The sequence below is a fragment of the Mirounga angustirostris genome, unplaced genomic scaffold (genome assembly GCF_029215605.1).
Source record: "Mirounga angustirostris isolate CCGP_5_RB_7025 unplaced genomic scaffold, mMirAng1.0.hap1 SCAF_3, whole genome shotgun sequence".
Classification (NCBI taxonomy): Eukaryota; Metazoa; Chordata; class Mammalia; order Carnivora; family Phocidae; genus Mirounga; species Mirounga angustirostris.
Genome location: NW_026991711.1, coordinates 111869138 through 111893902, shown reverse-complemented (window position 1 = coordinate 111893902; position 24765 = coordinate 111869138). Strand labels below are relative to the sequence as shown.

General features: G+C 35.7%; 1 protein-coding gene and 1 pseudogene across 14 annotated transcripts in view; one reads left to right on the top strand and one right to left on the bottom strand.

Annotated features, from left to right (window-relative positions):
- LOC123839428 (uncharacterized) overlaps nt 1–24765 on the bottom strand; it is a 280569-nt gene that overhangs the window by 139457 nt on the left and 116347 nt on the right. For 7 of the 14 annotated variants that reach the window (XM_064586484.1, XM_064586483.1, XM_064586479.1 and 4 more), the window contains one exon: nt 4154–4279. The exons of 2 other annotated variants lie outside the window; for them this stretch is intronic. In XM_064586484.1, coding sequence (XP_064442554.1) covers nt 4154–4279 — 126 coding nt within the window. Of the gene's footprint in view, nt 1–4153; nt 4280–19706; nt 19751–24765 lie in introns of all 14 variants that reach the window. 5 more of the 14 variants (XM_045868913.3, XM_045868911.2, XM_045868912.2 and 2 more) reach the window with 2 other exon arrangements.
- On the top strand, nt 12793–13327 carry LOC123838404 (large ribosomal subunit protein eL28-like; annotated as a pseudogene).

Here is a 24765-nt window from a genome sequence, read left to right as displayed (position 1 = left end):
AGAGGTATTTTTACATTTTTAGGTTAGAATGTTACTTACTATATGCAGAAATGAAAATAATTTGCAACAAACCTTAACATTTCATTTCTCTTAATCTAAGATTTGCTAAGTACAGACTCACCCAAGGGTTTCTCAAGTGCTGCAAAAGGTAATTGCAACAAGACCCTATCTGGCTGGGTCCCTCCAGACAATAGTTTAGTCTCTTCTTTTTCCACTGTCCTTTCATCCCTCACAATATCGTTCTTAATACCTTCTTGAATTTCAACCTAGCTCAGTAATTTTCGCATGGAGCGCTCCCTAGGAGTGGATACTGGATTCCTGTTTATTTCTAGTAGACCATGTTTTGATCAGTTGAGGCAAACTCAAGTGTCTTTAGGTCTTAGACAAATTATTTAAATAAGGAAAGTCTGCTACACAGGTGCTAAGGTGAACAGGAGAGCACAGAACATGACTTTAAAGGAGGAAATTTCCACTGGGCCCCATACTGTTTTTGCTACGTCAAAGGAAATAAGGAAATACACTCAACATTTTCAGATAACAGATTTTTTTGATTAAAGCTGGATGTCCAACTATTTGTATAAAAACACATGATATTTAAATGCTAGAAACTAACTTTGAAATATTTTAAAATATTGTGTAAGCCAAACAAAATATGGCTGATGCCAGTTTGTAACCTGTGTTATAAAGTACAATAAATAAAAAATGTTAATGATCCTTTTCAAGCAAAAGCTGGGAAAATGACTATTTCCTTTAACATATATTTTATTCCTTTGGGTGGAAAGCCATGGGATGTTTAGAAACAAATCAGATATTATTCAGAAGTATTGCCCTTCGATGTATATAGCATTTGGCAAAGTCTAGGTTATGGTCCTTAATCATAGATTTGCTACACCTTTGATCACAAATTTCTTTGAAGCCATTGCAGGGTTGCTCTGATAGTGTTACAAAAAAAAAATCTTGCAACAAAGATTTTTATGCAATAAACTCCATCTCTGATTTGTTATTTAACAGTTCTAGTTTCCTAGGTCTCTTATCTCCTAACCTTAAATTTGTTTATTCATAATTTTATCATATGGAAGCCTAATCTAAAGTATTTAATTTACTAAAACTATACATAGAGGGTTTGATCCTTCATATATTTCTCCTTCGATCTGCCATTTGTATAAGGCACATTTTGCTCTAAACCATCACGTGTAGCAGTGGCCTCTTCTGTTAATGTCCAGGTGGCTTTGGCTGGGATAAAGAGAGGTATGTGAAGCTGTCAATTTCTATGCTAAGATCTATCAAAAAAAAAGCACTGCACACCTTATTCATCCCTTATAGTCCCAATAGTGGGAAACCTCTCTATGAATTTTACTTTTCCCTTCCATCTTAATCAGGCCCCTCTGACATGTTAGAAAGAAATTGACAAAACTAGATGTGAATCATATGCCTCTTCTCTCCCCGATCCCAGACTAACACAATCCTATGAGGGATGAGCTTTGAGCTCTTTGCCATCTTTATCATGTCTCCAAATCCTTCCATGTAGCAAAGTCAACATCTTTAATGTAAGAAGGATTTCATACACTATTATTATTTCTAGAATGCATTTGAAGTGTGATTTAACATGTTTGAGGGAGATTTTAAAGGATACAGGGGCTATTTAGTGGAGATTTAGAAGTTAGTTTTTAATGTAAATAATTTGTAAGTCTTTTTACCCTAAATTACACTCACCAGGAACCCGATCTCAAAATATAATGCAGAACTCCCCTAACAGCACAACAGGTCTAGGAAAAATTAGACCTTTGTACACACGCACATGTGTGGTTTGGTCTATTTGTAAGATGGCACATGGAACACATGTTCATGTATTATTATAGAACTTCAAGTATTGCAAAATTCATGCAAATAACTTCAGAAATTCCAGCACAGTTTTTAGAATAATTTCAAGGAGAAAATGCTTATTCTGTGTCTATAGTTAGGATTTTTATGAAAACAGCCATGCTTGGCAACTAAAGTGGATAATCTTAAATCGGGCCATTCACTGGATTACAACATAAAAGATTAAAATCCAATTTCTCCATTTAGCGATCATCCATGAAGCGTCTATAACATGCAAAGGAGACAATACAAAATGGCTTACCATAAAAGGTGTATAGGTCCACCATTTTTGAAGAAGACAGTACTAATTTAAGGTGTATTAAAGTTTTGACATACCTTAGTTAATGTAATTAAGCAGTTGTGTTGTTTTCAGTCATTCTAACATAGTACATAAGATGCCACTAATACTAAAGTTATTAAGCCAACATTTTAATTTATATGGCTATTTTCTAGATATATTGTGGAACCTTGACTAATAAAGAATTTTATGAATTGAAGTGTATTTTTTAAAAATGTATTTTAAAGTCAGAGAAAGTTTATCATCAGATAAAATTTGAGTTTGTTCTTAATCTTATCAATGTTTAAGGTTTGTGGTCTATGAACCATCTGCATTAGAATCACCTATGAATACTTGTTAAAAACATAAAGCCTTGGGCACCATGCTAGAATTCACATTTTTGTCATCACCACCTAATTTTCACACAGAAAGAACTGAGAACTATTGGTTTATCTCTTAAGAAATTATTATGATGAGTTCATCACCTCTCCAATGGGATCAGAAATCCTTCATAGCAAAGTAAAACCTCATCATTAGCTTGTTTGTTGTACTGTGATGTTCCTCTTTGCTAACAGTTATATTACAGCCACTAGATTTTCTCTAAAAAATCCCATTTAATACATTTCTATTCTCTGTGAAGCACCTATTTACATCATTTGGTGAATTCTTGTGTTTATGTTGTTGTTCTTTTAATGTATGTTTAATGTATCCCTTTCATACCCCATATTTTTCCAAAATGAATGTCAGGTGACTTGATATGGCATAAATGATTACAAAATTAATTCTTACAATTTTGGTAATTCATTCCTTCTCTCTGAAAGTTTAAGAAAAAAATAGACCATATTATGCTTTTGCTTTTGCCTGTCTGGATTCTGACCCAGTTTTTTATCTAGTTTCTTGGGGCTTGAAAAATGTCTCTAACCTGCACCTTACTCTGATTATAACAAAGATAAAACCAGTACATTTCCATCTTCATGTAAAAAATTTTCACAAAATGAAGGAGTTAATATTTCCATACTTGACCTTTTCTCATTACAAAGAGAAATGCAAATAATTTAATAACATTATTTGCTTATACCCCTTAAGGTTCAAATAACTAGTTATTATATAGGAACAGCTAGGTCTAATCTGCTTCAGAAGAAACATACTCTGTTAGTGTACAATAGCTAATACCAGATCACTAATAGATTTAACCTTGTAAGTTCATAGATATTTAAAAGTGTTATAGTTTGAAGGTCAACTTGTCTGTCTTACTGTAAAAGAAAGACAAAGAAATGAATAAAAATTAGAAAGAATTAATTCTTCAAAAAGTTTTTACAAATCAAAACCCTGCAGTTTCACACTGAGAACAAAAGAAGCATATTAAACACCAAAGTTTATCAAGACAAATTAGGTCCCAGTTTCAAATTTTCTTTAATCTTTTGCATCTGAACAGTTTTTTTGCCTCATGCTGTTTTCCCTAGTTAAATGTTAAAATGAATTCTAGCCAATACCATTGACTTCCTCCCTTAAAAATATTGAGACACATAATAAAAAATTAATTACTTCCCCTAATTTCCGTGTGATTCTTTAAAAAGATGTAAAATTCATTTAAAGTAAGTGGTGACTTTGTCTTTGAAGATCACGACAATTAACATGGATCAAAGCTTAGGTTCTGTAACGATGATAGCTTATTAGCATAATGAAATTAACTTAGAGACAAGAATCTTTAATAGGTACAACAAAAATGCTTTAATAATACTTGAAGAAAATTATGTATTTGCTAGAAGTACAACAGTTTCAGATTTTCTATCCAATTAATAAGTTGTTAATTAACTCCTTTCCCAAACAATGCACACTTTAAGTTAACATCTGCCCATGGAATATTCTGTCTATTGTGCTTCATTTTTTTGGACGGATATTGCAGTTTTGCCAATGATACTTTGTATTTTTTTATTAAGAAAATTCAAGTTTACTCTTCTATACTACAGACCCAATATTTTCATCATTAAAATAAAAGAAAGCTTAATCTCATACCTTGGGAAGGGAATGAAGATGTCAATAGATGACTGCATCGTGTTTGGCAGTTCACACTTCAGGTTTCCACATTTCAAGGGCAAATTGTTTTTGGACAGCTTTCGGGTGTCTATAAAATTTGACCCACTGTTTCAACCCAAGAAGAGAAAACTTTTTCATTAAAAATAATACTAATAATTTTGGTCTAAGTGTATATGTTGGAAACCACTTGGATTTGAGGATAAGTAAAAGAATACTTTATTTCCCATATCAAGTCTTTAAAATTATGTTTTATCCAAGTGCCAGTAAAAATGTGTCTTGTCATTTATTTCACCATTCATTTATTAAGCCAATATCTACTGGACGCTAATATTCACTGAGTATGCCACACACCGCGTCTCTGAACATTAAAAAGAAGAGAGGTTGTGTTGCCATAGGTTTTGTTTTCCCTGATGCTGATGTTTTGGTTTCAGCTGACTGGTTGATTTTCTCTTTGTCCATCTAGCAGACATGGGTACTCTGTCCAGGTCCTTTTCTCTGTTACACGTGACTGTGACACTATCTTTCTGACAGAAACATAATCCGAAAACAAAATAAAAAATCAACAAAAGAATGATCTTTTTATATTAAAATTTAACAAGGAACTTCTCCCAATTGTACTCCCCTTATCCCACCTCCAAAAATCCCTTTCTCTTCCATATCCATATAGGAAATTTGTGTGTTTTCCAGTTCATAGATGTTGGGAATAATCTTTCCAAGTATTTTTTTCTCTGGATCCAGAAACTAGAGAATAGCTTTCGATCCCAAATTATTCTGCTGCTCCCAATCCACATCATCAGTTCTTGGTTCCCCTGGTAAAGATCAGGTATTTACTTGTCTCTCTTACCACCTGATCACCTACCTGCCTCTCCCTGACCACACAGCTGCATGATAAGCTCCTTTTCTATCAGATAAGGGCCAAAACAGGAAGCACAGAAATAGGGCTCAAAGCAGATATACAGAGAGAAATACAAGGAGACCAGGAATATTATGAAGGTCAGTGATGCAACGGGAACAGAACTCTGTGATTCTTTCAACTCTTGCCCCAGAATAAATTATGGCTTGAGTGAATTCAAACATTTCAGCATATGAAGCCTATTTCTTTTTCTTTTCTCTTTTTCTGTAATCAGCTAGTAGTTCTCACTCCCTGCTTGAGCCCTAAGAATATTTTGTACCTTTATTTTAAAATTTACAAATTTCATCTTGTATATATGGCTATTTTTGGAGGTGTCTTACCACCCTACTCAACTATCCTTGAAGCCCTATTAATTTTTTTTTTTAATTTAAAAACTATAATAAAATTGACTGGTATTTGGAGAAGTAACCTGACTTCTCCCCTCTTCCTGTTGATCTCCCGTGAGTAACTACAATCAGTCAACCTTACTAAAAGATCAGTGGACAAGGGAGCTTGGGAAGTATAGTTTACAGGGATTAGCCACTCTGATTATAGGACAGAGCAGGAGAGAGCACAAAATGGATATAAGAATGACAGGCACTATTTTGCAAATAATAGCTTCTTATTAATGACAGATACTAGATACAAGAGAATATTACTGAAATCGAATCCACATGGATTTTCTTACCACCTCTTCAGTACTCTAAAGAATACCACCACTTAGCTTGAGCATGGCGCTATCTTCCTGCAATGCATGTCAGATTATATCATACCTCCCATTTTAACACCCTTCAATTCCTTCTCTGCTTTAGAATATAAAGCTTGCTTTATACAGTGTATCACACAGACCTTTGTGCTTTGTGCCCCTTTCACCTCTAGCACCTCCTTCTGGACACCAAAATATACCTCCTGGCCTAATAGAAACTAATCACTTGCAATTTTAGACTGTTTCCAGCTTTTGCAGACATGATTTTATTTATTTTTATTTTTTTATAAGATTTTTTTTTTTTAAATTTATTTGAGACAGAGAGAATGAGAGAGAGAGAGCACATGAGAGGGGGGAGGGTCAGAGGCAGAAGCAGGCTCCCTGCCAGCAGGGAGCCCTATGCGGGACTCAATCCAGGGACTCCAGGATCATGACCTGAGCCGAAGGCAGTCGCTTAACCAATTGAGCCACCCAGGCGCCCTTGCAGAAATGATTTTAGAATGCTTGAGATGCTTAACTTCTCCCAACCCACTGGCAACACACCCATCACTAGGGTGTTCCCCCCCCATTACAATAACTTTTATAGTCCTTCAAAACTTCCTTTAATCTTTGTGTCCCTGGTATGACTTAGGGGTACTTTTGTGTTCCTCTTGAACTCTACGTATACCTCCATGACTACATTTACTTTACAGTGAACCCCTGCAGGATTTTAAGTACATGAAAGTTGAGGACTATACCTTCTTAATTTTGAACCACTAATGCTCATCACATAGCAGGAAAACAAATGGGAAGAAATATTATTTGTTTGGCCCTCCTCTATGCCCCCCTTCCTCCTGTTGAATTACTAAATTAATGAATGAGTAATCTCTTCTTTGACCACATTAGGTAGCAGTATATTCACTTTCTATATCCTATAGCTATAAAGACACTCAACAAATGAAGCAAAATTCCATTCTGTTTTCTGTAATGTAAATGGAAGCTGTTCCTTAAAGATATTTTAAACAATAATTAAAATATCTAACAATGGCCTCCTCTAAATAAAAATAGATTCAGTCCATTTCCTTTTCATTGAGCATTCTCTTTTAATGTAATCCTTTCCTTCTTTCCATGAGTACTGCTACTCTTCACTGTCCAAGGTTTTATGCAGCTGTGTCCTGGATTTGAATTTCCCTTGATGACCCTGTTCCTTTAATGTTGCTGTTCTTGTTTGTTTTCAGAATAATTTATGTTTCACACTTAATTTGCATGTTTTTTTTTTTTCTAACTTCATAAGTTTGAACAAGAGTATAGTTTTCTGGTCTCCTATGACAACTCAGCAGGCTAACATACTGTACAAAATATGTTCTGTTTTATTTTGTTTCTTCCCTGATCAAGTGCAAAAGATATTTGCCCTGGGTAACTATCTCTTTCTTCTTATTATTATATATTACACAACTAATAGCAAGGGAATCCCTAGGCAAGAAGGTAGAAAAAGAAAGGAAGGAAGGAAGGGAAGTGGAAAGGAAGGAGGGAAGGGGGGCATAGGGGAGGGCCAAACAAATAATATTTCTTCCCATTTGTGTTTGCTTACCATTTTTGACCATAAACACCTTCACAGCAATACCTTTAACCATGTTACCACAAAGCTTCAGAAATCAATTGAAATCAGGATCCCTGAGAGGATAGATATACAATCGATCTGTCTAAGGGCTGCTACAGTGAGAAAAGTCAGGGTATATTAGAGTCTTAGCCTCTAGATGACCAATGATATTATAAAGGGCTATCAGGAAAAGTAGAAGGGCATTCAATTTGTGTGACTGGCACAATTTGAGGGAGACCCAGAGATAGATCACTTCAGCTGTTTTAAAATATCCTATGAAAAGCTGACAATCATTTCTGAGATCTCCATTTGCTTTGGCATGGCATAAATTGTACATTATGCATGTATTGTTTTGTTGTTGTGTCAATTTTTTATTTAAATTCTAGTTAGTTAACATATAGTGTAATATTCATTTTGGGAGTAGAATTTAGTGATGGAGGGCACTGGTTGTGATGGGCACTGGATGTTAAATTATGTATTGTTTTTAATGGAAGATTTTCAAACACATGCAAAAGTATAAAGAATGATATAATGATTATTTGTATGTCCATCCTCCAAATTCAACAACTACCAACTATTGGTCAATAGTCTCAATACATCCCCATTTTCCCACTTTCATTGTTGTCACTGGTAGTGTTACATATCTGAAGTGTTTTATTTAATTTAATTTAATTTTACTTTATTTTATTTTTTTGAGGGAAAACTAAATGGGAAATCATCAGAGAGGGAGAAAAACCATGAGAGACTCTTAACTATAGGAAGCAAATCAAGGGCTGCTGGAGGGGAGGCGGGTGGGGGGGATGGGGTAATTGGGTGATGGGCATTAAGGAGGGTATGTGATGTGATGAGAACTGGGTGTTATATGCAACTGTTAAATTATTGAACACTACATCTGGAACTAATGATGTACTATATGTTGGCTAATTGAATTTAAATTAAAAAAATAAAAAATAAATAACAATAACCCGAGTTTTTTTTAAAGCAAATTCCAGACATCATATAATTTTACCCATAAGTTCAATATAAATTTCTAGAAGATAGGGACCATTTTAAACAACCACAATGCCACCAAGCATCTATATAATTAAGCAATTACTTCTTAATGTCATCATTATCTAGTCCACACTTAATTTTCCCTCCACTCTTTCTTAGATTGTGTGTTCAAATCAGAACACAAAAAAAACTGGGTTGTTTTTCATGTTGAATTTCTCTTAGTCTTGAAGTGTGTAATTATTTCCTTAAATTGTCACTTAACCCCTTCCTTATCGCCAGGTTTCCTACAAACAGGTGGATAGAGATAGAATTTTAAATAGAGTCATATTAATATTTTCAGTGGTATTTGTGAGGTAACAACACCTCATGGCTGGTGCTGTGTGTTCCCTATTGTACCATGGCAGATCCACTTAATATCCAGTGGTTTCCATTTGTACAGTATCTGTTTGTACCGTTTTTTGGTTTTTTGTTTAGTGATAAACTGATATTCAGTGAAGTTTTATCAATGGATTCCAGTGCTGTCAGCCTGATACATCCATTATAAAATTCCCCATCAAAATATTCATGCAAGTTTTGGTATAAGTATTACATACATAATTATTTTATTGGAGGTTGCAAAAAGTGATTTTAAAAATTCTTTCTTTCCTTGTGAATATTTTTCCTCTTATGATAAAAATCTTGGTTTCTTTGAAACACATTTTGGGGTAAATTGGAATAAACCTGATGGACATCCATTTTGGGTTTAGTAAAAACATTTAAGGGCGCCTGCGTGGCTCAGTTGGTTAAGCGACTGCCTTCGGCTCAGGTCATGATCCTGGAGTCCCTGGATCGAGTCCCGCATCGGGCTCCCTCCTCGGCAGGGAGTCTGCTTCTCCCTCTGACCCTCCCGACCCTCCCCCCTCTCATGCTCTCTCTCTCTCAGTCTCTCTCTCTCAAATAAATAAATAAAATCTTTAAAAAAAATTAATTATATTTTTTCTTTATGTTACTTATACATGATAAGAATAAATCCAAAATATTTGGGTATATATTAAATATTGAATTTTTTAAACATTTGGGTAAAATCTTGTATTTATGAGAAAGTCAAACTTGCTCCTCTAACTTTAATTAAACTTTTTTTTTTTTAGTTGAAGAAAACTGTAGATACACATAAAACTAAGCAATACTACATAGAGGTCTCATGTTCCCTTTACTCAGTTTTCTCCAATGGTATCAGCTTGCAAAACTATAGTACAATATCACAACCAGGATATTGACACCGATATAGCCAAGATACAGGATACATTTCTATCACTACAAGGATTACTAATGTTTCTCTTTATAGTTTCCATCCCCTCATTCTTACCCTATGGAAACCACCAATATGTTCTCTAGTTACACAATTTTGTCATTTCAAGAATGTTACATAAAGGGAATAATTCAGTATGTAGTCTTTTGGAAACATCCTTTTTCACTCAGTAAAATTCTCTGAGATTCATCCAAGTTGTTGTGTGTGTCAATAGTTCATTCATTTTTAACTCCCGAGTAGTATTCCATGCACATTAGACTATTTAACTATTTATCTATGGAAAGACAACTTGGTTGTTTCTAGTATGTGGCTACTATCAATGAAGATGCTGTGAACATTTGTATGGAGGTTTCTGTGTGAACATAAGTTTTTATTTCTCAGGGATAAATGCCCATAAGTGCAATTATTGGGTTGTATGGTGCTTGCATCTTAAATTTCCTTAAGAAACTGCCAAACAGTTTTTAGGGATGTACCATATTCATTTCCACCAACAATGTATGAGTGATCCAATTTATCCTCATCTTCATAAGCATTTAGCTTTCACTATTTTTTTAAAAAAAATTTTATTTATTTGAGAGAGAGAGAGATCACAAGCAGGGGGTAGGGGTAGAGGGAGAAGCAAACTCCCTGCTGAGCAGGGAGCCCAATGTGGGACTCGATCCCAGGACCCTGGGATCATGACCTGAGCCAAAGGCAGACACTTAACCAACTGAGCCACTCAGGCACCCAGTTTTATCACTATTTTTTATTTTAGCCATTCTGGTAGGAGTATAGTGATATCTTGTATTTTTAATTTGCTTTTCTCTAATGGCTAATTATGTTGAATATTATCAAACACATTTATTTGCTGTCTTCATATCCTTTTCAGTGAAATATTTGATCTTTTGCTTATTTTCTGATTGGATTGCTTATTTTTTTACTATTGAATTTTGAGAGTTGTTTACATGTTATAGATACTATTCTTTTTTTTTTTTTTTAAAGATTTTATTTATTTATTTGAGACAGAGAGAATGAGAGACAGAGAGCATGAGAGGGAGGAGGGTCAGAGGGAGAAGCAGACTCCCCGCCAAGCAGGGAGTCCGATGCGGGACTCGATCCCGGGACTCCAGGATCATGACCTGAGCCGAAGGCGGTTGCTTAACCAACTGAGCCACCCAGGCGCCCTAGATACTATTCTTTTGTAAGACATGTGGTTTGCAAGTAATTTTTCCAAGTCTGTAGCTTGTCTTTTTTGTCCTTTCAAAAGTATCTTTTACAGAGCAGAAGTTTTTATTTTGATCAAATGTAATTAATTCATTTTCCCTTCTGTAAATCATGCTCTTAGATCCCAACTATTTTCTCCTGTATTTTTTCTAAAAGTTTTATACTTTTATGTTTCATATTTAAGTCAATGATGCATTTTGAGATAATTTTTATCTAAGATGTGAGGTTTAGGTAAAGGTTATATTTTTGTTGATAGATGTCTAATTACTCTAGCATCTTTAGTTAAAAAAGCTGTTCTTCCTCCATTGAATTGCTTTGCATCTTTGTAAAAAGTCAGTTGAACATATTTATGTAATCTACTTATGAGCTCTTTATTGTGTCCCATTGACCTATGTATATCTCTACCTTTGCCACACAGTCTTCAATACTTTAGCTATATAATAAGTTTTGAAATTGGGTAGGCCAATTCCTCCATTTTTATTCTTCTTTTTTAAAATTAACTACTGAAGTTTCTTTGCCTTTTCATACGACATTTACAATAAACTTCTCTATGTCTACAAAACAACTTTGTTGGTATTTTAATAAGAAATGCATTTAGGGTGCCTGGGTGGCTCAGTTGGTTAAATGTCTGCCTTTGGCTCAGGTCATGATCTCAGGGTCCTGGGATCGAGTCCCACATAGGGTTCCCTGCTCAGTGGGGGAGCCTACTTCTCCTTCTGCCCCTCCTCCCTGCTTGTGCTCTCTTTCTCTCTCAATCTCAAATAAATAAATAAAATCTTAAAAAAAAAAAAAGAAATGCATTTAACCTAGATGTCAATTTAAGGACAAATGAAATCTTCACTATGTTGAGTCTTCCAAACCTTGAACAGAATATATCTATTTATTTAGATCTTCTTTGATTTATTTCATCAGCAGGTTTTATTTTTCAGCATGTAAGTCCTACACATATTGTTTTATGTTCACACCTAATCATTTCTCTTAAACAATTTTAAATGGGATTGAATTTTAATCTTTTTTTTCTATGTGTTTACCATCAGCATATAGAAAGACAATTATTTTTTGGATGTTTATCTTGTATCCTTCAAGCTTGCTGAATTGACTTATTTTCTAGGAGTTTTTGGTAGAATCCTTGGGATTTTTGTGTAGACAATCACGTCATCTGCAAATAGGAAGCACTGTATTGCTTCCTTTCTAATCTGTATGATATTTATTTCCTTTGCTAATCTGATTGCACTGGCTAGGATTCCAGAATCATGTTGAATATATAAGAGCAGATATTTCACCTTCTTCCTAATCATAGGGGGAAAGCATTCAAATTCTTTACCATTAAGTATTGGTTGTAGATTTTTTATAGATGCTCTTTATCAAGTTGAGGAAGTTTCCCTCTTCTCCAATTTTTCTGAAAATTTTCATTATGAATAGTGTTGAATTTTGGTCAAACACATTTTCTGTATCAATTGATATCATATGGTTTTTCTTCTTTAGCCTGTTAATATGGTGGATCATATAATAGCTTTTGTGGACTGAACCAATCTTGCATCACTGTAATAAACCCCACTTGGCCATGGCATAGAATTCCTCATATAGATTACCTAATTCTATTTGCTAAATTGTTACAGACTTTTGTGTCTAATTTCATGAGGGATATCGGACTGTAGTTTTTGTTTTCTTTACTATCTTTATATAGTTTTAGTATCAGTGTAATACTAGCTCCATAAAATGAATTAAGATGTATTCCCTTGTCTTCTCTTTTTCTGGAAGAGACTGTGCATAATTTGTTTTAATTCTTTCTTAAAAGTTCAGTGGAATTTCCTAGTAAAATGATTTGGGCCTGGTGATTTCTTTTTCATGAGTTTTTAAATTATGAATTCAGTTTTCTTAATAGTTGCAGGACTATGGGCCTCTTTCCCTCTCTGGCCACGGTAGAGAGCTGTCGCCAAGTCTGCCCACCACCGCCATGTCCGCCCACCTACAACGGATGGTTGTGCGGAACCACTCCAGGTTCCTGATCAAGAGGAACAAGCAGACAAACAGCATTGAGCCCAGTAACCCGAAGGCTCACAGCTCATCCCGCTACAACAAGCTGATTCACCACAAGACTGTGGGTGTGGAGCCAGTGGCCGAGGGCAGACCTGTAGTGGGGGTCATGAAATGGAGATGGGACCCGCGAAAACCCACCACCTCCTATGTAGGGACCAGCATGAGCGAGAATGCACTGGCTGCCTACCCTCAGCAGCATCAGGCACATGATCCGCAAGGACAAGTACCGCCCAGATCTGCGCATGGCTGCCATTCACATAGCCAGAGCCATCCTGCGCAGCCAGAAGCCTGTGATGGTAAAGTGGAAGCAGCCAGCCCCACCAGAAGCTCCTGAGCACCTACCCCCCACCTCCAAAGCAATAAAGATGTCAACCACGGGGCGGAGGGGGGGGGAGATAGTTGCAGAACTATTTAAATTATCTATTTCATTTTTAGTCATTTGTGGTAGTTAGTGCTTTTCAAGAAATTGATCCATTTCATCTAAGCCCTCAAGTTTATCTGAGTAATTTACAGTGTTCGACTACTTTCCTTTTTATGTCTGCAGGATCTATAGTGATATCCCCTGTTTACTATTAATATTGATAATTTGTGCCTTCTCTTTTTATCAATTGGTAAATTTTATTGACCTTTGCAAAAAAGTTTTTGTTTTATTGTTTTTCTCCTTTCCATTTTATTTATTTCTGTCCTTATATCCTTCTGTCTGCTTGCTTTATGTTTATTTTTGCTCTTCTTTTTCTACATTCTTAAGGTCAGAGTTGAAATTATTGTTTTGAGACTTGCTCTCTTTTCTCACGTATTTAATGCTATAAATTTCCTTCTTGGTACTGATCTAGCTGTGTCACACAAATTTCAGTATGTTCTATTTTCATTTTCATTCAATCCAATATATTTTTTTGTTTACCTTCAGACCGTTTCTTTAACCCATAATTTATTTAGAAGTCTGTTTTTAAGTTGAATATTTGATAATTTTTCTATTATTTTTCTGTTCTTGACTTCCAGTTTGATTTCATTTTGATCAGAGAACCAACTTTGATGGCTTTAATTCTTTTAACTTTGCTGAGGTTTATTTTATGGCCCAGGACATAGTATACCTTTCAGTCTTGAGCTATTTTCCCTGTCTTCCAGGACTCTGATGACAAGAATGTTAGATCTTCAGGTATAATCCCAGAGATCTATTAATTTTTTCACCCAATTTTCTCTCCATTGTTCAGACTGAAAAATTTTTGTTGTCTTTATTCAACTTCACTGATTGTTTCCTCCATCCCCTTCATTCTGCTTTTGAGCCCATTCACTGAGTTTTTAATTTAATATTATTTTTCACTTCTAAACTTCCATTTTGTTTTTCTTTTATGTTCTATTTATATGCTGAAACTTTCATTTATTTGCTGAGACTTTTTATTTGCTTCAGTTGTGTTTGTCATTGGCCACTGAAGCATTTTTGTGGTAGCTGCTTTAAAACCTTTGTCAAATAACATTTCTTTCTTCTCGGTATTGGTATCTATTAATTGTCTTTTTTCATTGTAGTTGAGATTTGCCTGCTCATTGGTAGGACTAGTTAATTTTTATTGAACCTGGACTTTTTGAGCATCAAGTCATGAAATTCTGGATCTTATACGAATCTTTAATTTTTGCTGGTCTCCTCTTACGCCACTCCAGCAGGGAAATATGGGGCACCACTGCATCATGGACAGATTGAAACATTAGTCCAGATACCCTACTCAGTCTCTGTTCACACTGGGGGCCGGGAGGGGGGGACTGAAATCACATGGTGCCCAGATGGTATCAGTAGAGTACAGTAGCCAGAACTCCCACCTGTGCCCAAAAGTACTAGGGAGCACTTTCTATCTATTTCTATCTAATTAAAATGATGTAAGCACATTCCAAATCATTAACAGTCACCATTAATGAAAAATATATCACAAGAATAAAACAATTTCGAATCAACTCTTACAACCATTCAAAAAATTAAAACAGTTAAAATTATAGATAGCAATTCCAAAAGTTCTTCCATTCATTGATTAATATAATGCTGAAATTTCCAACAGAATGTTTCCTCATTAAGATCCAATTTATGAACATACATATTATTAGAGCAGTTACCATGCAACTAGTATGGACATCATTAAAAGAATACAAATGATCCATAATAAGAGATGAATTCAGTATCTGTAAAGTAATGATGTAGAGCCTCTGCCCTCAGCTCTGTCTACTAAGGGTATTCACCTTGCTACCATTCTGAGTTCCCATCCCAGGAACAATTCAGACTACACAGTTTTCTTTTTGAAAACCTGAAAAAGGACTCCTCCAGAAGGTCCCAAAGACCTTGATTCAAAATGGCCCCTGAAGTACTTATCTAGACCTTCACTGCTGAGTTTAGAGCACCATAGCCAAGTAGCAAATACTGGACGTTACTCATCCTGCTCACCATCTGTAGGGTTTCCCTATCAGACCAACTTGACATGGCTGCTTAAGACCAAAGATATAACAGCCCAGGGGCAACAGGCCAGAAAGTCTAGCTGTTCTGGCCCTGACCAGAAGGAGCACCCCAAAACTGTGCTGCACTGTGCACATGGGCGTCCCCCAGATTATGTAACTTCATGTGCCAAGGTCCATACACTATCTGAAAAATGCCATCTCTTCTTCTGACACGATAGAACACTCATCTCCTGTGACAGAACACGAGAAAACATAAGAAAGTACAATTTTTAAAAATAAATCCTGTTTTCCTACTGAAAAATTATGGTAATACATGGGGCATGTTCCTCACAGTGATGAAATACTTACAAGCCTTTCAAGATTTGATGAGAAAAAAGATAGATCCATGTGCACTAGCCAGCCAATATTAAGGAAATTGTGGAGATTTCTATTATCCTTAGTCATGGAACAGATCACCTATTTCCAAGTGCTCTGAAGTATTGTTTACCTCGTTACAAAATCACCACTTCAACATGCCCATCATGCGTCCCCCTCCTCAAGGGAGTAGACAATTGACCCTCTCCTCCTCAAACAGAGGGTCTTGATATTTCTAGGTTGTCAACAAAGTTTTCAGGGGTGCATCTTAAACAAAAAACACTAAAGACATTCTATTATGTGTTTCATAGGCTAATTTTTAAAAAAAAATTGACATATTTTTTCTACTTTAATTTTTAAAAGTTCATGCTGTTGACAAATGAGAGAATTATAATAGGAGAGATTACTATATTTTCAATGTTCTTTTCATTCAACAGAAATACGCTAACTCTATGTCGGTTCTTATTTTTATTTAGTTTGACTGGTCTAAGAAGTACAATTCAGAGAGCCCCTTTACAAAATGAGCATTTAGTCTTCTATAACCTTCAGAAACATATTACAAAATTAATTTTCCAAACTCAAGATTTAAAAGAATGGGCTAAAAAATGCAACAACGAAAGTCATGGAAATCAAATAGTATGATTTGCAGGTTGGTTTAATATTTAAGATTAGCAAAGCTGTTATGCAAACGTGTCTAAAAAACTATATCTGAAACAAAAAATAAAAAATGAAGGCATCATGAGGCCCAACCTGTTAGATGGCCTGAAATTGTACTATATGCTAAATGGTGGTGTTTGCTGGCCATTCACGACCTGATGCAATTCCTGTTAGCTCAGTGTGGCAACTGGCGATACTTTGGCATTGCCTCAGAGGAGCCCCTATTAACAGCTATGGGAACAAATTAATTCTCACTTTGTTTTTCATTTTAGTTGTCATTAACAATGCCTCTGCCTTATGGCTCAGCATCTCAGTATTAACTTACAAGCATGAAACAAGAACTTAATCAAGGAATGTTTGGGGATTTACTTTTCAACAGCTGAGATACTGAAGGTGAGGTAAGAGCAAACATTTGTTGGTGGGGGATAGTAATTAGGTTCAGACAGAAGGTAGAGAACTGCAGTGTTAGCTAAATCTGTTCATAGCTGGTGTCTCATCTCAATTAATTATATATATATAATTATATATATATATAATTATATATATATATATATAATTACCCCACAAGAGTGTATAGGGTTGAGGGTTCTTGCAAAAGAGTCCAGACTGAGACCCTCTTGATAGCAGTATTGATATCTTCAAAGATGACAAGTGCTTGTTCCAGAAAATGCTATTTCTCTTGTGCTTTGCAGTTGTTTTCTTCTTCTTCATTATTACTATTATCATTTCTTATTGTTATTCTTCTTTTAAACTATTACCTGCCTCTGCCACAAAGCTATATCCAAGAGGCATGTGTCACCCAAACAATAGAGAATACCCATTCTAAACAGCATGAACCAGTTATAAAGGGGTTATTGTTCACTTATAAAAACCATACATACCATATAAAAGAAAACAGGGCTTTGAGTTGAGAGACAAGATTAGTCGTAACTTTCTTACTGTCCAGATGGAGAACATTATCTATTTATTTGTTTGTTTATTTATTTATTTGAGAGAGAGTGAGCAAGTAGGGGGAAGAGCAGAGGGAGAGGGAGAGAGAGAATCTTAAGCAGGCTCCATGTTCAGCATGGAGCCCCATGCCGGGCTTGATCTCACAACCCTGAGATCATGACCTGAGCAGAAATCGAGAGTTGGACACTTAACTGACTAAGACACCCAAGCTCCCCCAGCTGGATTACTTTAGACATGTAAACATCCAATGTTTCTATTTCCACATCTGTTCGTTGGTGCCCAATGTTCATTCTATAGTCTTATGTAGTGCTTAGAAGAGTTAAACTTTTATTAGTATTTTAAAGTATGGAACTTCTAAGCTGAAATCTTCGTCCCCTTAAAAATTTGAAATTGTTTCTTATTTTTTAGGGCTATAATAAATAGGCCTAACTGGATCCCTACTTTATAAAGATGAGAAAAACTAAGGTGTAGACCAGTGATTTTTTAAGGATCAGCACATCAGCCACCCTGGGAATACAAATGCATAGCCCCACCCCAGACCTGCTGAATCAGAATCTCTTGGGAGTAGGGTCCGCTGAAGAATCTCTACTTTTAACAAGCTCTACCAATGATTCCAACAGTCAATCAAGTCTAGAAAGCATGGGTCTAGACTGCCTGTTGGTTGAGAACAGAGTATAGAGACAGATCCAGGACTAAATCCCACAACCCCTGAATTCTAACCCAGACCATTCTGGCAATCTTTACTTTTAACCTCATTAAAATAAGTACTATTGTTTTCTATACATGTTTTGCTAGTTTAAAAAACATGATAGAATATTACATTGTGTGTATATACCACATCTTCTTTATTCATTTATTGATGGACACTCAGGTTGTTTCCATATCTTGCTTCCATTATCTTCCAAACAATTCTGCAATAAACATAGGGATGCATCTACCTTTTCAAACTATGTTTTTATTTTCTTTGGGAAACACCCAGTAGTGGGATTACTGGATCATATGGTAATCCTATTTTTAATTTTTTGAGGTACCTCCATATTGTTTTCCACAATGGCTGCATCAGTTTGCATTCCCACCAACAGTGCATGAGGATTCCTTTTTCTCCACAACCTCACTAACACTTGTTATTTGTCTTTTTTATTTTAACAATCCTAATAGGTGTGAGGTGACATCTCACTGTGTTTTGATTTGCATTTCCCTGATGATTAGTAATGTTGAGCATCTTTTCATGTGTCTGTTGGACACATGTATGTCTTCTTTGGTAAAATGTCTATTCAGATCCTCTGCTCATTTTTTAAATTTTTTTTTAAGATTTTATTTATTTATTTGACAGAGAGAGACACAGCGAGAGAGGGAACACAAGCAGAGGGAGTGGGAGAGGGAGAAGCAGGCTCCCCACTGAGCAGGAAGCCTGATGCGGGGCTCGATCCCAGGACCCTGAGATCATGACCTGAGCCGAAGGCAGACGCTTAACGACTGAGCCACCCAAGCGCCCCTCCTCTGCTCATTTTTAATTCGATTATTTGTGGGGTTTTTTGGTGTTGAGTTATATAAGTTCTTTAAATATTTTGGATATTAACCCTTTATCAGATATATCATTTGCAAATATCTTCTCTGATTCCATAGGTTGCCTTTTTGTTTTGTTGATAGTTTCCTTCACTGTCCAAAGCTGCTTTTTTTTTTTTTTTCTTGGTATAGTCCCAATATTTTAATTTTACTTTTACTTCCCTTGACAGAGGAGAAATCACTAGAAAATTGTTTCTACACCTGCTGTATAAGAAATTACTGACTATGTTTTCTTCTAGGAATTTTCTGGTTTCAGGTCTTACATGTAGGTCTTTAATCCATTTTGAGTTTATTTTTGGAACCACAAAAGAGCTTGAATAGCCAAAACAATCTTCAGAAAGAAGAACAAAGCGAGAGGTATCACAATCTCAGATTTTAAGATACGCCACAAAGCTGTAGTAATCAAAACAGTATTTTACTGGCACAAAAACAGACACATAGATTAATGGAAAAGAATGGAGAGTCCAGAAATAAGCCTATGCTTTTATGGTCAATTAATCTATGACACAGGAGGCAAGAATATTCAATGGGAAAAAGACAGTCTCTTCAAATGGTGTTGGAAAAGCTGGACAGCTACATTCAAAATAATGAAAGTGGACCACTTTCTTATACCATGCAGCAATCTTGGATTTTAACCTCAATATTTGGAATAAGTACTATTATTTTCTATACATGTTTTACTATCTAAAAAAATCAAGAAACACTGCAATCAGAAACAAAAAGGTACTGGTTTTCTTTCTTCACTATTTCACAAGAGTAGAGCTCCTCAGGTTTTTTTCTCAAGAACAAGCAGTGAGAAATAGAAAAACCTATTGTGTTTTCCTACCTTAAGATGTTGGCAACCTACATTCTAATTTAGTTACTTACCTAGCTTTCTTATCACGTTGTCTTCTGTCATTGTGAAACACATTCTATCAGAAACAAAACAGAAAAATAACTGCTTAAGGATTCACTGTGTGCTAGAAATTGTGTCTAATCAAATTGAATTAAATTTCTTTCCAAATAAAAACAGTATGTATCAAGGACCAGACCAAAGTATTTAAAGAATTTAAGAGTTACCAAAAAAACAAAAACAAAAAAAACAATTTAACACAAAGATAATATATAACTCAATAATAAATAACTCAATACAAAAATAAAGGTGGGTGAAGGGTGGACTACAGTAAGACAATAACAGGTAAGTACTTTTTTAAAGATTTATTTATTTGAGAGAGAGAAAGAGAGAATGCACACAAGCAGCGGAGGAACAGTGGGAGAGGGAGAGAATCCTCAGACTTCATGCTGAGCATGGAGTCTGAGGTGGAGCTCGATCCCAGGATCCTGAGATCATGACCTGAGCCAAAATCAAGAGTTGGATGCTTAACGGACTGAGCCACCCAGGTGCCCCAACAGATAAGTACTTTCAATCAATTTACCAAATTTTTCTGTTATACCAAATTGTACCCATGTATTTGGGCCTTTAAAAAGACAGCCTAATGTCTAGAATAACTGAAATCAGTGTGATTGGCTTGGAAAGGCTATGAGGAAACTAAATAATTTAGCAGAGGTTGAGAGAGAAAAAAAAAATTAAGATTCAATCAACGATTTAAAGAGAGATACTGGTTAAGGTCAATAGTGTATGATATTCAAGACCAGCTCCTAGACAAAATCATGAGGCAGCCAAATTTGCCATTGCTCTTCTCCTGGCCCTTGGTGACTATTGACTCTCCAGGGTTTTTCCACTATTATGCTCACTGGACATCCATGTAGTAATCAGAACACTTTGGTTGTATGTGACAGAAAACCAACTCAAATAAGCTGAAGTACCACAGGTATTGAGAGACAGGGAGGCTCAAAGAATAAGCAGTCTAGGGGTAAAATTAGTTTTAGGCATGACTGGTTTTTAAGAACTTACATGAATTTTTACTCCTTTTTTGCTCTGCCCCTATCTAAGCTCTGCTTGACTCTGAGTTGACTTTATTTTCATATAGGCTCTTTCATCATGATGACAAAATAACTTCCAGAAACTCCAGCTTTTGTTTTGACCTCTCAACAACACTAGCCTAGAGACTCCTCATTAGCCCTAACTAGCTTGTTGTGAATCACACACTCATTGCTTGGCAAATTACTGTGGCCAGGCATGTAATGATTTTATTGAGCAAATCTATGTCAAGAATTCCCCTGGGACTGGGGCATATAAACCTTAACTGAATGAAGAGTGGTAGAGAGTTGGTTTTCCCTGGAAAATCAGGGTGACCTTAGCCAAAAAAAAAAAAAAAAGAGGGGAAATAAATATTAGATCAAAACAAGTATCCACTAAAGCCTATAGTTCTGGACAGTGATCTAGGATTCAGACCCTTCCTTACCAGAAGAGAGTCTTACATTTAATTTTTCTTGGTGCTCCTAAGTGAGTAAATCTCTTTACATACAAACTGTACCATTATAGCTTCAATATGATAGCCTAGGAAATTCAGGCAGGGAATACTCTGGTCTTCCTTACTACAATCTCTGCTTAGGAACTCCCAATAATGGTGGTCATATTACTGTGATCACATGTAATTAAAATTTTCTTTCTTATGTTGAACTGGTCATCTACCCCTCTATGGTTAGCCATTAATTTTTCCCTTTGGAGCATCCAAATTATGTCTATTATGTGTTCTACATGGTAGATCTTCACGTGTCTAATGGCAGGTTTATTCAACTGCTGTGCATATGACATGATTTCCAGAAATTTGACACCCAACTATCTGTTTATTTATGCCCATTTTATCTCCAGTGTTATGCTATTCTTTTTCTCCTGGACTTCATTTTGGTTGAGACTTAGATTAGAAGATTTTTTTTAGTGCTTCTGTTGTTTTTATTTTACTTGTTTGTTTACATAGTCTCTGAAAGTCAAGGAAGTAAAAGTTCAACCAAGAGTAAGCAAAGAATTATTATCTCTTCATATCATTTCTCATTGCCTATAGGCTTCCTATGTGGGAGAACAATAGAAATATACCAATTTCAGCTGTGAAACAAAAATATTCTGCATTCTTGTATAATTTTTTTCTCATTTCATGTATCAGGCTGTTCTACTTCAAAACAAATAAACAAGCAATTTGAGTCTTATAGAGACTGTATACTTTATAATCTTGGAGTCTACAAAAAATTTATTTATTGCTGCAAATGGCTGGATTCCTGCTTGTGTGCCATGGGAACTGAATTTCTGCCCTAATGTTTTGTCACATCTTCAGTATACTTACCTCTGTAGGAGTGGTGTGTATTCACAATTATATTATTTGAAAAGAATCTTTGTACTGGAAAATCCCATTGAGATGTAGCATCACATTTCCAAGGGTGTCTTGGGACAAGAAAGAATGGGGCAGTAATATACAACCACTTGGTTACATCATTCATACCAGAGAAATTATCATCCTACTGCTGATGGGGAACACTTGTACTTCTCTATTATCAAAGATTTTGCAGAAGTGCTCAGCCCCCTCTATTCATTTCATTCCAGCTGTTCTAACACAAGGAATGAAACAGATTGTTTCATTCTCTAAGTGTACATTAAAAAGGACAATGCCATCATTTGGGGGGCTTTTGAAGGGGTTTTTGCTCAATTTGGACTGTGTGTGGAGCAAGCTCACTGCCTTACAACAAAAGCATAAAACTCAGTGGTGACAGGCAAGTCAAAGGCTAAAGAATTCGTTAAAAGGAAGAAGCCCTAAATGTTCAGCCATAAACAACAAGAGACATCAGAAAGGAAGCAGGGAAAAGGTAAAGGAGACCGTGAGAAGGAATGTGCACTGGCTCAGCACTGCATCCTTTTATAATCCTTTGGGAAAACTCACTCATAGGGCTCCAACGGCTCTTTCCTGAATTTGTCCTACATCAAAGAGCCACAAGCTTGCTCTAGCTTGAGCTTGTTTTTAGTACATTTTAAGAGTACACAATTTTTTTTTATACCAAAATGTTAAAATTGTTTTAAGCCAAGTATCTGGTACTTTCTTGCCATGTGATCTTGAAGCATAAGCCTTGTCCTGTCCTTGGAAATCTTAGAAATTTTCATATGATATTCTTGCTCCATCTTACTTTCTGTATAAAGCACAAACATCTACCAGCCTTTCTCATTCTCCTCCTTTAACTTCCTATTCCTGTTCTTTTTTTTGAATGTCAAATATGTGAATACATACTTTTGTCCCCTCTCACCATACCAATGGCAGCGATTGAAAGTTAATCATGGAAATCTTATGGTGTATGAATTATTTTCAAAATATATAACATGAAGTCACCACAGCAGAGTTGAAAAATGAGATGAAACATGTTCACATCCTGGATCAGGAATATGTAGACTCATGAAACTAGAAAGTTCTCAAAATACTTCTGTGATGTGAAATTTTGTGAAAAACATCTTTACACTTGGTCAATAATGATGGCAAAACTGATTCTCAATTCAAGATCATTGTAGAAGGAAATATTTTAGAAATATTATATCTTCAGTTTGGCTCATCGTTTAATCCCCAGGTATATATGGATTTAGTACTTGAAGATTCCCATTGATTTTTGAAAGATTTTCAGACAATTTTTAAGTGTTCTAAGCTATACAAAGGAATATAGTCTCTTCATTTGCTTCTTCTTCCCCCTACCCACATTTCAGTCTCAAGATCTTTTCTAGTGTTAACAGGAGGATTTGGTTTCACCTGTGAAGGGAGATACAATTTGTGACTTCTATTTGGAAAGTTCTCTTTTGGGTGGCTGGTCTATTGGATCATATCCCATCTCACTCTTCCTTCCCACAATACTAATGAGTCTGGGATCTTCTTCCTTCTAACTGAAAAACAAAAACAAAAACAAAAAGAATCCTTGAAGCTCACACATGGTCAATTTTTGCTCATAGGGCATTTGGTAGAGGTTGCCTGGATGTTGATGCCTGGATGCTGATGGCTGCTGACTAATCAGGGTGGTGGTTGCTGAAAGTTGGGGTAGCTGTGGTCATTTATTTTCTTTGGGAGGGGGGCTTTTCTTAAAATAAGACAACAGGGAAGCTTTTCTCATCAATTGACTCTTCCTTTTATGAACAATTTTTCTGAAGCATGTGATGCTGTTTAACTTTACAGTTTTCAAAATTGGAGTCAATCTTTTCAAACCTTACTGCTGCTTTATTACCTAAGTTATATAATATTCTAAGTCCTTTGTTGTCATTTTAACAGTTTTTATACATCTTTGCCAGTAGTTTCCATCTTGAGATGCTCATCCATAAGATGAGCTCATCTATAAGAATTAGATGCTCATCCAGAAGATGCCCATCCAGAAGAAGCAACTCCTCATCCATTCAAGTTTTATTGTGAGACTGTAGCAATTCAGTCACATCTTCAGGCTCCACTTCTAATTCTAGTTCTCTTGCTCTTTTCACCATATCTGCAATTACCTCCTCCACTGAAGTCTTGACCTCTCAAAGTCATCCAGGAGGGTTGGAATCAACTTCTTCCAAACTCCTGTTCATGTTGACCTGTTCCCATAAACCACAAGTGTTCTTAATGGAATCTAGAATGGTGAATCCTTCCCAGATTCTCAAAAGACTTTTTTTCTAGATCAATCAGAGGAATCACTACCTATAGCAGCTATAGTCTTATGAAATATATTTCTTAAATAATAAGACTTGAAAGTCAAAATTACTCTTTGATCTATGGGCTACAGAATGGATGTTGTATTAGCAGTCATGTACACAGCATTAATCTCATTGTATATCTCCATCAGAGCTCTTGGGTGACCAGGTGCATTGTCTGTGAGCAGTAATATTTTCAAAGGAATCTTTATTTCTGAACAGTATGTCTCAACAGTAGGCTTAAAATATTCAGTGAAACATGTTGTAAATAGATGTGCTGTCCTCCAGGCTTTGTAGTTCCATTTATAGAGCATAAACAGAGTATATTCAACATAAGTATTAAGGGCCCTAGAATTTAGA